This window comes from Euprymna scolopes, chromosome 27 (genome assembly GCF_053919585.1).
Source record: "Euprymna scolopes isolate OS-2025 chromosome 27, ASM5391958v1, whole genome shotgun sequence".
Taxonomy (NCBI): domain Eukaryota; kingdom Metazoa; phylum Mollusca; class Cephalopoda; order Sepiida; family Sepiolidae; genus Euprymna; species Euprymna scolopes.
In genome coordinates, this window is record NC_136508.1 from 89,243,148 (window position 1) to 89,261,004 (window position 17,857).

At 36.5% G+C, this 17,857-nt stretch overlaps 1 protein-coding gene across 4 annotated transcripts in view; it reads left to right on the forward strand.

Moving 5' to 3' along the window:
- LOC145248972 (beta-galactosidase-1-like protein 2) overlaps positions 1-17,857 on the forward strand; it is a 1,883,914-nt gene that overhangs the window by 538,339 nt on the left and 1,327,718 nt on the right. For all 4 annotated transcript variants that reach the window (XM_080110785.1, XM_080110782.1, XM_080110784.1 and 1 more), the window contains one exon: positions 17,075-17,167. In XM_080110785.1, the coding sequence (XP_079966911.1) occupies positions 17,075-17,167 (93 nt within the window). The remainder of the gene's footprint in view (positions 1-17,074; positions 17,168-17,857) is intronic.

A 17,857-nucleotide genomic window follows, 5' to 3' on the forward strand; every position in this document is an offset into this window, starting at 1 on the left:
AATTAATTAACAAACAAAGGTTAAGCACTCAGCATCGACATATCGACAATAACAAAAAAAGAAAAAATATTTAAACACGTTTGAACTTTGTTTTTGGCCATCTGGAATTTTCGGTTGTGATAAAGGTTTTTGTTGTTTATAACAAATAATAATCATGGATGCAAAGCTTAACATTCTCGTGCCGATACTTGATGGAATGAATTATGCTACATAGAATGTTTAATGCAAAATGGCACTAATGGAACATGGTGTTTGGGAAATTATGAATAGAACGGAACTTGCTCCCCAAAAGAGCCTTAATGTACAAGTACACAAAACGTATATGTTAAGAAGACACCGTGCGTTAGCCACAATTGTTCTCTTGGTGAAAACATCACTTTTATATTCAATTGGCCATCCGACTGACCACGTGATCGTTTTGAAGAAATTGGCTGATCAATTTCAAAAGAAAACATGAGCTACAAATTAGCCTTAAGGAGAAAATTATATTCCCTTAAATTAAAAGTGGACCACTCTGTTAAGGACAACATCAAAAGGTTGAGATATTTGATAAGTTATCATAAACAAAGAGATCAGAGTTGTACATTTTGTGACTAAACTTCTCAGATTCCTACAACACGTTGATGACAGCACTCGAAGCTAATCAAGAGGTTCCCAAGGTGATCTTTGTAATTGAGCGGCTATTACATGAAAAATCCAAAATTGAAGAAAGGAAAGATAATAATGCTGACAGGACATCAAAGCACCACATCAGCAGAAGAGAACCCAACTGTTATCATTGTTTTTTTTTTTTGTTTTTTTTTACTCATATTCACCCCTTACAAAGCATATCACCACTTGGATGTAAGGGGTTACTATTTAGGGCCATATCTAGGAAAGATACCACAAGATATTTGTTTATGTTACATTTAGATTTCTGCATATCAGTAAGCAAGGGACTCATGCAGCAGGAATGGAATTCCAAAGTCTTGCTGTTCAAGGGAAGAAATTATTAGAATAGAAAGCTTTCTGGCATTTAGGAACATCAACAGTGAAGGGGTGAGATCATATTGCTAAGCAGATTTGTCGGTGATATGTATGTCGAGGGGGGTACAAGTGCAACAAGTTCATCAGAACACATTCAATTAAAATATTTGTAAAACAGGCGCAGTGGTGCAACATTGCAGCGATGAGACAGGGGCTTAGTTGATAGAGTGAGATTAGATTGACAACTATTTTTTATCGAAGAGGGAGAGACTAGTGGTAGATGCACCAGATGCCCAGAGGTAGCAGCAATACTCCATGCATGGGCGGATGGTAGCCTTGTAGAGGTACGGAATACTCTCAGGTGTGAGTAGTCTTCTAGCTCGATAGAGGGAATCTTTGCAGCAGCCTTTGCAATGTCGTTTATATATTTGTTCCAGTTCATATTGCCTGGAAATGTTAGGCCAAGAAGTTTGAAGGTAGAATTCTCAGGTAAGGTGTTATTTGTCATGGATATAGGCAGTTACGAGGGACGTGCAATAAGTAATGCCCCTGACCCACTTCCAGTTGTCTGATCTAGCTGAAATGTGCATGTGCAATGATTTATATCTCTACGGGTTATGTGGCAAATTACATCTCTGAACTAATTGTGGTTTCTGTTTTACAGGTGTTTGAACTGAGTCAGGTGTGAAATGGAGTCTGTTGAATGTCGAGCAGTGATCCAGTTTTTGTATTTGAAAGGACGCACACCACAGGAGACTTTTGATGAAATGAAAGAAACTTATGGTGATAATGCCCCATCATATGACCTTGTAAAACGCTGGCATCGTGAATTCAAACATGGTCGAAAGTCTGTGGAAACAGCTCCCAGACCTGGTCGCCCCCCCCCCTTCTGCCATTGATGAGGCATCTGTTCATCAAGTTGAGGCTACCATTTTGGAAGATAGGTGCATAACTATTTACCAAATAGCCCAAGATGTCAAGATTAGTACAGGGTCTGTGGAAACTATCATTCATGACAATTTGCATATGCATAAGGTGTCTCCTAGATGGATTCCCAGGTTGCTCACACCATTCCAGGAGTGAGAATGCGGCAAGTGCTTGAGGATGAATTTGGAGATGTGCCAAGAAGATGAGTCAAAGTTTTTCAAAAGACTGGTTACACAGAATGAAACCTGGGTCCATCACCATGATCCAGAGACCAAAGCCCAGTCAATGCAGTGGAAGAAATTGGACTCTCCACCTCCAAAGAAGGTAAGGGTGCAGTCCTCCGCTTGCAAGGTCATGCTCACAGTCTTCTGGGACCAGGGCGGAGTAGTGATGACAGATTTCCTGGCAAAGGGTACCACAATTACAGGAGCCTATTATGCTTCACTTTTAAGGAAATTAAGGGAAGCTGTCAAAATCAAGAGGTGGGGCAAGATCAGCCAAGATAACCTCCTCCTGCAGGACAACGCTCCAGTCCACAACTCGCATGTCGCCAGATCAGAAGCATGGGCGTGTGGTTATGAAATCCTTCCCCATCCTCCCTACTCTCCTGACCTTGCACCCTCTGACTTTCACCTCTTCCCAGCCATGAAGTTGTTTTTGAAAAGAAAGTGTTTTCCAGATGATGCAGTCTTGATTTCTGAAGTCACGTCGTGGTTGGAGGACCAACCTGGAGTGTTCTACAAAAACGGTCTCCAGAGCTGCATCAAACGATGGGAGAAATACATAACTCTGGGTGGTCCCTATGTAGAGAAAGACTAATAACTCTGCCAAGTTTGCTCTACTCCTATGGGAAGTGTGTCAGGGGCATTACTTATTGCACGCCTCTCGTAGAGGGCATCTTATAATTGTTAAAGGTGGGCAGCTTAGTTTTACTAGCATTAAATGTTACCATCCATTTGCGGCCCCATTCCTCGAAAATATGGAGGTCATTTTCATACGATTCTGTCATTGTCTTAGCTTTATGTACATCTGTTCTTCCCTCATGTATGTTATAGAATGGTGTATCATCAGCAAATATATCCATCTCTGACACAATATCGTTTATGAATATCAGGAATAATAATGATCCAAGGATCGACCCCTGAGGCACTCCGGCATTAATGTCATGCTGTTTGGATGTATGTCTATCAATGACAACTCTCCCTCCCCTCCTCTAAGAATTCCTTTTTATTATCTTTCTATCATTGTTTGATTTTATACCTCACTGAAATGTACACATTTCAGCCTAAATTGGATATATCAAAGGCTTCAGCTGTGGCTTTGCCCACCTTATCCAGTACATGGTTAATGCAGTCAGAGATGACTGTTAAAATATCTGCAGTAGAATGACTTTGTGCCTGAATCCATACTGTTTGTCAGAGAGAAGATTTGCTTTTGCGAGGTGGTGGACTAGTTCTTGATTAGTTATAGTGAAGAGTGGGAGGAGACTAAGTAAGAGGGTCTGTTCTTTCATCAGAATTCTTGTACACTGGTGCAACAGAGACCATCTTCCAGCTATTATGGAAGCAAGATTCAGCAAGGCATTTATTGTAGAGGTTGGAAAGTATAGAGGCTAGCTCGGCTGAGCCTTTCTTAATTAGTATAGCAGGGATGAGATCACACCCACACACCTTTGAGGTATCTAAGTTTTTTGATGATATCGTGAACATGAGAAGGGGTGATTTTTACATCATCTAATGTGGCTTCAGTCCATATAGGGAAATTTGGAAGGAAGTTGTTTGTTGGCTCTAAGTTGGAGTTGGAGGCGAATCACCAGCACCTTCTCCGTTGCCGTGCATGCAACGTTCTGGTTGTTGCTCAGGGGAGGAATTACTGATTGCCCTTTATTCACTACACTATTATACATTTTCCAGAAATCACGAGTTCATATCTTGTGCGATTCAATGCGTTCTTTGATTATTTCAGCATGCTTTCTTTTGGCTGTCGCTATTTCTCTCTTACAATGATTTCTAGCATCTATAATTTTTGCCTATTTGTATTTGACTTATGACGAACAAACTGGCAGAATGCATGCTGTCTTTGTGCAATAGCAGCTGCACAATCTGCAGTGAACCATGGGGGTGAGTGGGGCTTACTATGATACTTCCGTGTGGGAACATGTGCTTCAATGCCTTCTTTGCACCATTCAGTTTTCTCATTGGCACACTGTTCAGCAGGAAGAGAGATGATATTGGTCCATGGGCATCTCGGAGGTGTTCTCTAATAGTTTCCCTGTAGTACCTTATTGTTTTGAGCAACGGTTCCTCACCTTGAGGTTGGGATTTAAATGTGATGTCAACTGATACCACTAGGTGGTTTGCATTTCCAAGTGGACTGTGGGCATTAGTCACACATTTTTCAGGTACTGTTGTGAGGAATAAGTCTAGAAGTGAAGCTTGCTGGTGTTCATGATCTGGGAGGCGGGTTGAGAACATTACAGTCTATGTGAGGGAATAGGCTATAGAGAAGCTATAAGTAGAGCATCCAGCTGCATCTGTGTAACCTGAGAAACCAAGCCAATTTTTATGGTGGACATTAAAGTCACCAAACATGTAATTGGGCGTTACTATCTAAGGAGAGTGCTGTATCTATACTATCAGACATGATCGATTAGGGTACAATCCTGAATAAGGGAGAATGGTAGAGAAAATATAAGTAACGCAGTGATGAAATGTTAGTCAAAAGCACATAAAAGCCTGGTCATCCGATTCAAGATTTTTCTCTCTAGTTAAAGAGAGGCTGCTACGGATATAGACTCTAAGCCCGTGCATATATCTGTCTGAGTCCTTACGGCAAAGTGGAGGTATCCTGTCATATTAAAGTAGTTAGAGGGGATTGAAGAGTGTAAGTTTCACTTAATGCTAAGATATCTGGGGAGTTTACTAAAAAGGTAAGACTCTACATCATCTATATTACCTCTAAGCCCACAGATATTTGTGAAAGCGAGCCTTAAAGGTGAAGGCGAATTGGTTTTGTTTGGGTGGTTGTCTGGTTTTATCGTGATATTTGTTTGGGTTGTCATTTCATTACGTTTTTGTTTAATGTCAGGTTAGGGGGAAAATTTTGAGCAAAGTGGGCTGGTTTAGATGCCAAGTATAGACACACAGTGGTCTATTAGCCGAGTCCTCTCTAGAAAGTTGTGGCCTCATGAAAACCCACCAGAGATAGCAACAAGGTCCCTTTCCATGCAAAACATTGCACTGCAACTATCCTAATATTATACAACTGATGATAGAACAGCCACTCTAAGCGCTACCTATACTAGGTAGGGTTGATTCCTATACTGTCAGTCGGAAACAACGGCCAGACAACCTGTCAATCAGGTACCCTCAACCTCTCTAACAAGACTGGCCCAAACAAGTCGAATGAGCACAAGTAGCATGTAAGCAAACCCAATTTGCTCAGTTTCTAAGAGAAAGAGAAATTTAAAATAGGGAATTCCGAATAGGGGAACGGCGTTCAATGCCCTAGTCAGGAAACAAGGTCAAGCACAAGGTGACTCAGGTGAGTTCCTGGTATTGTATTGTGAAAAAAAACTGATCACATTAAACATCATTGTTGGCTTCTTGGTAAAGATACTGAGGAGAATTCCAAGCTGAATTATCCAAAAAAGAAAACGTACTTCACTGAGAAAATACAGGATTATTCAACTGTTGTTGGGCTTTTTTCACATAATGCTTTGTCTAAGAATAAAATTATAGACTGGATTGTGGACTCTGGTGCTATATGTCACATGTGTTATAATATACAAAAAAATTATTAATTTCCTAAAATTGGATGTGACATAAAAATTAACAGTTGGTGAGGAATTCTCAGTTGAAACATTAGAAGTAGGAACAGTAGAATTAAATGTAAAAGGGAAATACCAAAGATGCAAGTTGTTCCCAAATTATGTTTTATACAATTTACTAAATCTTAAATCTGGGACAGGTTGTAAAATTTTGGACGAACAGAAAATAGTAGCTACAGATTCTAAACTTGGGAACATATACTATTTAAACTGCAATGAAATTGTGCTGAAAGAAAAACGACAGCCAACGGCAGTTTTTTTTCAACCTAAAAACAGCATCTTCTGTCGGCACTTATGGGCTACTCGTCGCCAACAAACAAATGTTATGTTTATGCTTCTTTTCCAATCGACCACACCTGGCCTCTGCCAGCAATGTCACACCACACAATCTAAACGTCAGCAACAGGAAATACTTTTCAAGAGAAGATGTTCACGACTCTTTTCTTTTTTGCCCTCTCCAGGAAATTTTCCCAGCTTTTATATCCTCCTATCTAGAAAAAAAAAGGAAGAGATAGAAAAAAAAGAAGCTTCTCCCATCATGCCCTGCCTTCCCAAGATTCCCTTCGTGTATATAAATGAGCAAGCCATCCTTTTCTTCTTCTTTCCCAAAGAGTGATGCAGATACGCCCGGTACATTTTTTTTTTCTAACCATATACCCCACACTTCTAGAGAACAAGAAACTTGACGTACATACTGCATATGACCAAGCTCTCACATTGGAGTTGGCTTCAAAACAATTGTCAACATATGCTCAGTCGGACTCCATGACTGCTACAGCTAGAACTGAAGAGGAAGAGGATAGCCAGTCTGGGTGCAAGGAGCAACCCACAGCAGAGGCACTCTCAGAGACATATCTTATCTGATGCTGAATTTATTAAATCAGAAATAACCTATCATCAACAATGTTACAGTTTGTGGAGAAAATCAAGCTGAGCATGATACTAATTTTAAAAGTTTTATTAAGGCAGTGGCAAAGTATGGTCTAACACAATGAAAGCAAGTGTCACTATGCTCTTGCTTAGGTATGCTATAAGCAAAGGTTCAGTAAAACCAGACTCTGACAGGCTCAAAGGATTGATGGACTTGCCTGTCCCTCAAGACCTTCCTTCTCTTTATCAAGCTTTGGGAATGTTTTCTCATTATTCAAACTGGGTGTATAACTTTTCTGAGAAATCACATCCCCTAACTAAAATTACCAAGTTTCCTCTCACTAAGGAACAAACCTATGCCTTTAGAGACTTGAAGAAAGAAATTGCTAAACCGTTCCTAGTAGCCATAGATTCTTCTCTCCCCCTTGAGGTGGAAACTGATGCTTCGGAGCATGCTATCGCTGCCTCTCTAAACCAAAACTCTTGGTGAGTGGCCTTCTTTTAAAGAACTTCAACCTCAGCGGAGCAGAAGCATTCCGTGGGTGAAAAGGAGGCCTATGCAATTGTAGAGACGATCTGAAAATGGTAACATTTACTGCTCAGGAAGCATTTTAAGTTGATCACTGACCAAAGATATCTTTTCTGTTCGATCTCAAAGGAAAGAGCAAAATAAAAAATGAGAAGATTACAAGATGGAAGCTAGAACTTGCTTGTTTTAGCAATGATAATACCTATCGCCCAGGGAAACAAAATGTTGCTGCAGATGCCTTGTCTTGAATTTGTTCTTCTAACACCTTTAACAAATCACACTCCTTGCACAGAAATTTATGCCCTCCGGGAGTAACCAGGATGCTACATTTCGTCAGAACCAAAAATCTGTCATACTCTGTGGAAGATGTGAGAGCTGAAAACCTGCCTGGTCTGTTCCGAAGTAAAATGTAGGTCCCTTAAGATGGCACCTCAGATTCTTGTAAAAGCAAGTCAGCCTTTTGAAAGACTAAGTGTGGACTTCAATAAATCATTAACTTCAAATTCTCACAACCAATTCATACTGACAGTCAGTGGCGGCTCGTGCCTAAGATTAGTGGGGGTGCTGTTGTAAAGAAAATACCTATTGTTTTAATATTGTGTAAAAATAAAACAAGCATAAAAAATATAATTTATACATATGCACACGTATAAAAATACAATAATTAAAGGAATCCTAAATAGATGTTAATATTTTAAATATTTTACTTATTACATTCATTTGAAAGTAAACTCCATTCTTTTTGTTTTAATTTGTGAGAAAAGATTGATAATTTTCTCATTAACTTCTGAATGACTGCTGAAGAACTTTTTTATCAATTGAAAGCACTGCAAGTTCATTTAGTCTTTCGCAACCCATGGTGTTCCTTAGAAAAGTTTTATTCTTTTCAGAGTTGAAAAACAACGTTCTACCTCTGATGTAGTCATAGGAATTGTCAAGATAATTTTTATGAGTTTTGTGATTTCACTAAGAACATCGTTTAAATTATTTTCCAAAATAAATTTCAGGAGATCAATTACTTTGCAGTATTCATGGATATCTGACCTACTATAAAATATTTCTAGCTCAGTTTCAAACATTTCTTTGTCAATCATGGGGTATGCTTCAGTTGTCAAGGATATCTCTTCTGTAGGTATTTTTTTTCTTAAAACTAGCAAAGCTTTTCTTGTTAAACAATTTAGCAAGTATTAAATGTTTAGTTGAAGAATATCTGTCTGTTATATCAACAGATATATAGTCACACAGTTCTTTAGCTTCGCCCTTGAGTGTTTGTGAAGGATTTTCACTGTATTTGGTGTTTCTTATCTCTAAAATAGCAGTTTTGAAATTTGTTATGTATTCATTGACTTTATATATGCTAATTTCTCGAGAAATAATTTCAACATGAGACATAATTTGATGAAATAGCTCAAACTAAAATATGAAATTTTCATTGTTCAAATATTTCAGAATTCCTGTCGCTTCTGCAACGGTCTCATCTACATATGATGTTGACTGAATTTCAGTGACAGTTTTTTTAATGCTTGAACATTTTCATGAACTCTATTTATGTATGGTAAAGTTCCACCTTGTGGCGGATGGACGTAGAATGCTCACATCCTTCTTGAGAATGGACAGACGTTGTGGTGATCTAGAAAAGAAAGTCGGAATAGCCAAAATGTTAGAGATAAATATTCTAGCATTTCGTGTCATGCTTGCTGCATTCCTCATTATTAAATTAAGTTGATGCACATAACAGTGAGTGAAATGCGCATTACTATAAACTGTTTATTATCGCCTGAACACCAGCTTTTTTGCCTTTCATGACATTTGCATCATCAAATATCTGAGCTATCAGTTTTTGGCGATTCCCTTGAAGGATTATATCTAATTGTTGTAGAATACATTTTGATATCCCATCAGCGGTTTGGTTTTCTGGAATAAACGATCCCCAAAAGCGTTCAAGTATTTTTTCATCCAAGATTTACCGTAAAACAATGATCATTTGTGTATGTTCAGACACATCTGTTGTATCATCAGCCATAACAGCTACAAAGGAAACTTTGCTAATTTCTGCCTTTATTTCATCACGGTATATTTGTAAAAGACAGTCAAGTATGTCATTCTGAATAGTCTTGGAAACACCTTTGAAGATATTACTGGTTTCTAAGTGATTCTTTAAATCTGGACCTAATTAAGATGCAAAATTTAAAAATCCTCGTGGATTTACTGAATCATCTTTTTCATCATGTCCTCAAAGTTCCCACAAAAGAAAATACAATCTATTATTTTAGATAAAATTTCACGGTTCTTCTTAGCATTCATGTTATGATGATTGATTGAAAGTCTCATCTACATATGATGTTGACTGAATTTCAGTGACAGTTTTTTAATGCTTGAACATTTTCATGAACTCTATTTATGGTAAAGTTCCACCTTGTGGCGGATGGACGTAGAATGCTCACATCCTTCTTGAGAATGGACAGACGTTGTGGTGATCTAGAAAAGAAAGTCGGAATAGCCAAAATGTTAGAGATAAATATTCTAGCATTTCGTGTCATGCTTGCTGCATTCCTCATTATTAAATTAAGTTGATGCGCATAACAGTGAGTGAAATGCGCATTACTATAAACTGTTTATTATCGCCTGAACACCAGCTTTTTTATATGAGATTTACTGAATCATCTTTTTCATCATGTCCTCGTAAGGGAGTTTCAAAGTTCCCACAAAAGAAAATACAATCTATTATTTTAGATAAAATTTCACGGTTCTTCTTAATATTCATGTTATGATGATTGATTGAAAGTCTGCAGGCCTCACTAAGTTTTTCTTTAATATTTATAGCCCCCACAATTGATAGGGAAACTACATTGTCAACGTGCTTCTCATGCTTTTCAGTTCTATCTTTCCTTTTGCTAATAGTTCTGAAACTATCTTTTGTCCACGTTACATCACCCCCAAACAACAAACAAGGAAAGTAGAACAATGCCTTTTATAGTTCACAACCACAAAGCCAACTTTTCCATTGGTACCATTAAAGCTACGAATATACACTTTGTTGTTGCTAATGCCTGGCTGAGATATTTGAATATCAGGCGTTGAACGGCCTCTTTTCTTAATTTCAACATTATCATGGAGAGACAACTGTGAAAACTCAATCTGTCGAAGTTCATTTACCGTCGCAGAACTTATTTCTTGGGGATGCAAGGAGGCCATGGTTAAATTCTTTTTATATCAATTGTGTTGAGAAGGTAAGTACTAGGTAGTCTATTAGTAGAATATCAATTAGGGTAGAAGGAATACAATGTTTATGTGATCTTCTTGCGGTTCAACTGAGCCAGAAGTTCTAACTGAGTTGAATCATACTTTTATAACTTTTAGGTCACAGATTTTTATTAACGAAAAAAGTTTTACTATTTAACAACGGTTTTATTTATAAAAAGCTTGTTGTTAATTAAAAATAGGCGTATAACTAATTAAGCTTGTCATTAAAATTGCTTTTTTTAATACAAATATTTTTAACTTTGCCATTATAAGCCGTCGAAACAGGGGTAATACGCAAAAATATTTTAATTAAAAAACACTATTTTAAATTGTGTACACTTTACAGAGGAATAAAAAAATATACAAATATATTTCTTTTAAACTTTACAGATTAAATCAAATTTTACGGGCAAACAAACGAAAAACATTTTTTAAATAGATTTTATTTACAATTTTTTAATAATTTATTTTTTCATAAAAACAAAATCTTTGCCTGCAAACGATGGTAAAGTTAGGAGATTACCATTTAAAAATGGTTTTATTGGATAACAGTTTAATTTAAAATTTAAAAATGTGTGTTTATAACAAAACTTTATAAATAAAATATAGAATAAAAAAGTTTACATGTTTGTACTATGAGCAAACAAAAAAAATTTTAAAGATACATAATTTTATTTACAAACCTTTTTACAACTTTTTATATAAAAATAAAAACAAACTTTGCTTTTTACTGGGCTTATTATAAAAACGGTTTTACATACTCGTCTTGTTATTGCACATTTTAATTAAAAAAAAAACTTTGTTCAAAGTGTAAAACTTCTTACATTGTCCTCGTGGGATGTAAATAAAAGTTAAAGCTTATATATATATATATATATATATATATCGTGTGTGTGTATATATATGTATATTTATGTGTGTGTGTATGTGTGTATATATATATGTGTGTATATATATATGTGTGTATATATATGTGTGCGTGTGTATATATATATATATGTGCATATTTTAAAAATAAAATTTTCTTCGCTTTTCTGTAGAAAAAAATGTAAATATTTTTTATTCTGCAAAGTTTAACTACTATAAATAAATAGATTTCAAACTACGTAAAAACACAAACAAAATAAGCCATAAAGGTAAAAAAAAAATAACACTAGTCGCATTGGTAGCTTTAAGGCTAAAAGCCCAAACAATTTTAATTTAAAAAAAAGTTTGGCATATTGTATATTTTTGTCTGCTTAAATCGCATTTTAAAGTGTGGGAATTTTTTTTAAGGTGGAGATTTTATTTACAAGAACACGTTACACTTTTTAATAATAATAAAAAGAAAACGTTTGTAAACAAGCCTCTTAAAAAAAATAAGCGAAAACACGCAAACACCGCATTATTGCACGAGCGTTTGGAATTGCGAAAACTACAGTTCCAAATTGGCTCATATTGGCCGACTTGATCGGACATGCGCACAAGCGAACTTCACAAGCGAACTTCACTAAGAATGTGTAACTGTGAATTTCGCAGCTCCAAGCAAAGTTTTACTTTTATGCTTATATGAGTATGGGGACAGTTATCGACATTAAGCTTCAGGATTATATATATATGTGTGTGTGTGTGTGTGTGTGTATATATATATATATATATATATATATAATTAATATGATATATTATCACATAGAAAGAAAAAAATAAATAAACGTATTCTTTTTAACGTGTATCGATAATAATGAGTAGAAATGACTTGGGGGTGCTGCAGTTCCACAACTCCAGGCACGAGCCGCCACTGCTGACAGTCATTGATGAATGCTCGCGCTTTCCTTTTGCTTTCCCCTGTGCTGATGTTTCAATTCCAATGGTCCGGAAACACCTAACTAACTTATTCTTCATATTTATAAAATCATTCTTTTGTACATTCTGATTGTGGAACCACTTTCATGTTGGATGAACTAAAGGAATTCTTGCTTTCTCAAGGCATTGCTACAAGTCGAATGACTGCCTTCAATTCTCAAGGAAAGATATAGCAGTATCGTCTGGAAAATGGTGAGTCTGGCTTTGAGGTTGAGAAACCTTCATATTACAAACTGGGAAAAGTACTAGATGTAGCTCTCCACGGCATTTGCTCATTGCTTTCCACCTCACGAATATCTCTTTAATTTCCAAAGGAAATTGGCCACTGGAGATTTTATACCCACCTGGTTTACAAACGCTAAGTCTGTCCTTAAAGTGACATGTATGCAGAAGCAAATATGAGCCTGTAGTTGAGACCGTAGACACACTTGAAGTCAATCCTAAGTATGCTCATGTTCGTTTTAATAATGGACGATAGACGACAGTGTCCTTATGCCACTTATCTCCATTGAGTGGTAGGACGAGCAGTTTGGAGGCAGAACTAGATCCAGTGCTGGAGAACCAATAGCTACAGAATGCACCTCTGCAATCCAACAATTCAGATTCTCTGCCAAGCACACTTAAAAACTCCATCCTAGATAATTCGGCTCCTACTTCTCCCCCATTCAACAGAGGACGATGAGGTGTTGAATCTTTGATGTTCTTCTAGAGTTCGTTGAAGCCCTCAATATTTAGCTGAAAACTATCAGCTTTGAGTTTCTGTTTTTTTCTTTTTTCTTGTTTAAACAGAGACTTCCCTTCAGAGATTCCATGTAGACTTACATCCCCAGAAATCATACGGCCTTAAATTTCACAGTCCACAAGTAAAGGGACATAACCATAAGAGTTATCTACCTTTAGATGCGCACTCTCTAATAAATTAAGCTCGGACGGCAGTTATCTGGCGACCAATCTATTGTTAACGCATATGTCTGTGTTGTCGTTCTTTAATGCTGTTTGATTCCTGCCAGATGGGAACCGCCAACATTATATCTGGCGATGAGAGATTATTTTTCGTGATGAGCTCACGCTACATAATTTTTGGAATTTAATCCAAAAAAAAAAAAAAAAAGGCCAGCAGTGGTTTACCAGTTTTCCCAGTTTTAGCACATATCTGGACCAAACCACAACTGCCGTTCGTTGGAAAAAATGGATAGACAGGTTGGAGAATTTATTTGTCGCTATGGACATTCACGACGATAAAAAAAAGAAAGCGACACTTCTCCACTATGCAGGAGATGAAGTTTTCGATATTTTCCACGACTTCACAGACCAACAAAAGGCTTTCACGTGCGATTTTGAAGATAAAGACAGATTGTAGCCCAAATTTTGCAGGGGTGCACATCCTCTAAAGTCAAAAGGAAGGCTCTAAGAGACAACTCTATGCTAAAGCAAGTCCTGGACAAAGCGAGGGCAATCAAAATGGCTTATATGCGTGCCACAGACATGGAGCATAATGAACTACAGCTCTTTACAGCAACAAGAACCATCACACGTCTCATACGTGGAAATAACGAAAATTTCAACACCTACGGCAGTAAAGACATTTGTTGTGAACATGCAGCAAAATAGTCGACATGATACCTCAAAGAATCGACCGCGTGGCAGACAAAAAAAAGATGGCGGACAGCAAAGTGTCACTATTGTGGATACTCTTCTACACACCTGACTTGTCCAGCCCGAGGGAAAGAATGCAAGAATTGCCACAAGAAAAACCACTTTGCGAGAGCATGCAAAGCAAAGCCGGTAAGAGTAATTCATTTCACTAATCCTCCTTCAGTATTCCCCTTTATATCTAGTGATGAGTCTGTGTACTCTGTGAAATTTACACTGTCATTCCCCTGTAACGTTTGTGGTAGACACGGGTGCTAGTGTCAATGTAATTGCTGGACACATATATAATGGTTTAAAACACAAACCATGTATAAACAAAACAACGACCCGGATATTTGCGTACAGATCTAAACATGCCATACCCACCTGAGGATTTATTAATGCGAGCATAGAATTTCGTGATAAATCCTGTAGGACTAAGATATTTGTGGTCATTCTGCTGAAGCACTGGGAATGATAACGTTTAACTTCACGTTCCATGTGACGGTCCCAATTCAAGACGAGTTCCCCACACTGTTTGATGGAAAGATGGGAAAAATTTCCAGAGTTACCATTAATCTCCACATTGACTCATCGGTTTTCCCCGTAACTCAGCGACACTGCAGGATACCTTCAATATCTGCATGTAAAGTTATTCCCTGTCTAAACATGATCTTTGCTAGACAAGGATATCCGACTGTTCTAATATCCAATAATGGTCCGCCATTTCAAGGACAAGACTTTAGAGACTTAGCGGCACAAGCAGGTTTCAAACATAGACGCATTACACCTCTATGGCCTGAGGCAAATGGTGAAGTAGAGCATTTTATGCGCATCCTAAAAAAATATGTTCTTGCGGCCACGGTGGAAGGCCACAACTGGAATACCCAGTTACCACATTTCCTAAGGCAATATAGAGCCACCCCCATACCACCACAAAAATATCTCCATTTGAAGCTTGTATAGGGCTGAAAAATGAACATCAGCATACCAAATGGTATCGAAAGCCCAGTAACAGGGCCGATGCATGAAAAAATAAAAGAAAATGACTCTAAAAGAAAGGAGAAGATGAAGGGGTTCGCTGATAGTAAGACAAAAACAACAGCTCTCAGCCTGGGTGATAAGGTCTTGATCAGACAGAAGAGGCAAAACAAAGTGTTACCACCATACAATCCTAAACCATATACCGTTACAAAAATGAAGGGAAGTATGATAACGGTTCAGAGAGGAAATCACCAAGTGACTAGAAACTCTTCTTTGCTAAAACGCATAACTCTTAGGGATGAAAACCCTGACTCTGATTCTGACTCTGAAGGTGAGTACAATCCACACACCCCAGAAGACCTGGAAATGCTCAAAACACAAATAGCTGACCAGTTACCGAGATGAAATCCATCTCAGAAAAGACTGCCCCCAGCCAGACTCAAAGACTTCATAATGTAAGTTAAAAAAATAAATAAATAAAATAAAATAAATAAATAAATAAATAAAATAAAAAAATAGTAAAAAGTAAAATAACACAGGTCGTCCCACCAAGATGGGGAGGGATGTGATGTCCACAAATAAAGGGATATAACCCTAAGAGTTATCTACCTTTAGATGCGCACTCTCTAATAAAGTAAGCTCGGACGACAGTTATCTGACAACCGATCTATTGTTAACACGCATATCTGTGTTGTCGTTCTTTAATGCTGTTTGATTCCCGCCAGACGGGAGCCGTCAACATTATACTGAGCAGTGGATAATTTACTGAAAGTAAAAAAAAAAGGCCTCTTTAACTTCTGCTTATACTGTCTGGAAGTGAGTAAATTTCCTTGAGATGTTTTTCCTTTTCTCTTTTTCTTTAAATAAACTGCAGATTTACACTTGTTCCCTGCTTAGTTCTTAGTAAAATAAAGCTTCATTCAATCTTCTTCAGTCTTGAACTTTTTCATCAAAGAAATAAGCGAAGCAGCTCATACAACAACTACTCGTTCGCATTGTAACACAACAGAGAATATCAACTTTAGTGAACCATGATAGAACCATGATAGAAAACATCATCCTTCCTCATTTCCAAAATCTGGTGGAAGGAAAGACACTCAACATCTTGGAATTGTTCATAACGATGTTTGTGAAAGTGATTGCACGGGAAAAACAAATTTTTACTGATTTATCACCTCAGTCCAAAATGGAGAAGTCGATATCTATGACTGGTTCAGAACATCCCTAATATATGAAATGGAAAGCCAAATAAGAATGTGCATACAAAAACGAACTGACCAGCAGAAATCTCCCTCAGATGAATGGAGAAGAGAATGGAATGCGAAAAAACTTCAACAAAAAGTTACAGAGGTAGATAATGCCTGGGAAAATAAAAGTAACTGTGAGCAGACAACTTGTGAAGCTCTAAGAACTGTTGGGTATTGGAAAACTAACTTAAAACGCTATTCACATTAAGGGGCAGTATTGGAAATTGTCAATATCAATAAGGTTTTAATACTGTGAAAACTGCAACAGTTATCTCCCCTGAACTCTGTAAAAAAATTGTCTCTCCTTGTCTGGCTTTGTGATGACGTGTATTTCTGGGTATATATCTGTATATAAAATGAGTGATTGTGTCACTTGCTCTCTTCATCTCATTATGTAAATAAATACAGACGGTATGCGCTGTAACTGTGTGTGTAAAATTAAAAATGGCGATCTTTTTGTTAAGCATTGATATGACTTCACATGTGAATTTTATTTAAAACAAACAAGGTGTGTTTTTTTTATTTAATTCATAATTAACTATCAAAGATTAATAATTAATTAATTAATCAACAATGTGTGTACATAAATGCACACACACACAAACACACACACACAGTTGTGTTCATTTTAGGAAGAAATCTTGTTTCAGTCCATCAAATTAATAAAGTTGGATTCTGCTTTAGTTGTGAACAAAATCTGTTTTGCAAATGTTTGGCCAAATACACACACATATATATAAATATAAATATTTTTTTCAAGTTTACAAATTTAATAATTCTGTAAACTTAAAGCAAGTACAAATATTAATACTAATATTTATAGGACAATCCTAATGAAATAAAAAGAAAAAATCAATATGCGAGATAGAACATCCCAACCAATTCCTTCAGGCACACAGTAGTATATTTGCTACTTATTTTGCATTTTTAAATAAAAGTCAACATTTTTATAAAACAAGTAATTTTTGTTTTCATTTCTAAGAATTTTCATGAAATTTTCTCTAGCATTCAATAGGTGGGCCAATTATTGCTGTCCAGGTAGAAAATGAATTTGGAACATTCAGCAATGAAGTACAGCATCTTGAATACTTGCGAGAGGTAAGATTTCATATTTTTTTTAGATTGAGGAGCATTAGTTTCTCCATGTATTGCTTTTTGTAAAATTGGTAATTATTTTGAAATGCCGTTTTGTTTTGTTGTGCTACGGTATATCACTTATTGTTATTTTAGATTATGGTTTCATTTTATTGGAGTTTGTAGATATGGAATAAACGTTTGGAGGGAAACATAGAACAGAAGAATATTGGTGTATCATCAAAACATCTGAATAGAAAAGCCTAAACTGTTTGAAGACTAAAAATTTGGTTCAGTCTTTATCTTTTATAGAATAAAAAAGTACATATTACTCATGAATACATATGTATTCCTGTTCTCGGGTCAAACTATTTTTATTCTTGTATAATTTCTATAAATTTTACTTTTCAAGTGATAAAGTGTTTATAAATGACAGGATTTTCTTGTAAAAAAATTAATATAAAATTAATATCATTATTAGTTTTTATTGAGAAAAGTTATGTTAAATTTTGATAAAGCGCTTTGTTTTCAATTACATCTCTAGACAGAAACATTGCATTGGTATTATCAGTTTCAATCATACATTCAAAATGAAAACAGTAATTAGGAAGGCATTTAAATTGTTTAGAAGAAACTTGAGTTTTTAAGTGTTTGCTTTTTCTATTTTCACCTCTTCTTTCTCTTGCTTCCTTATAATTGCATTTTCAATACAGG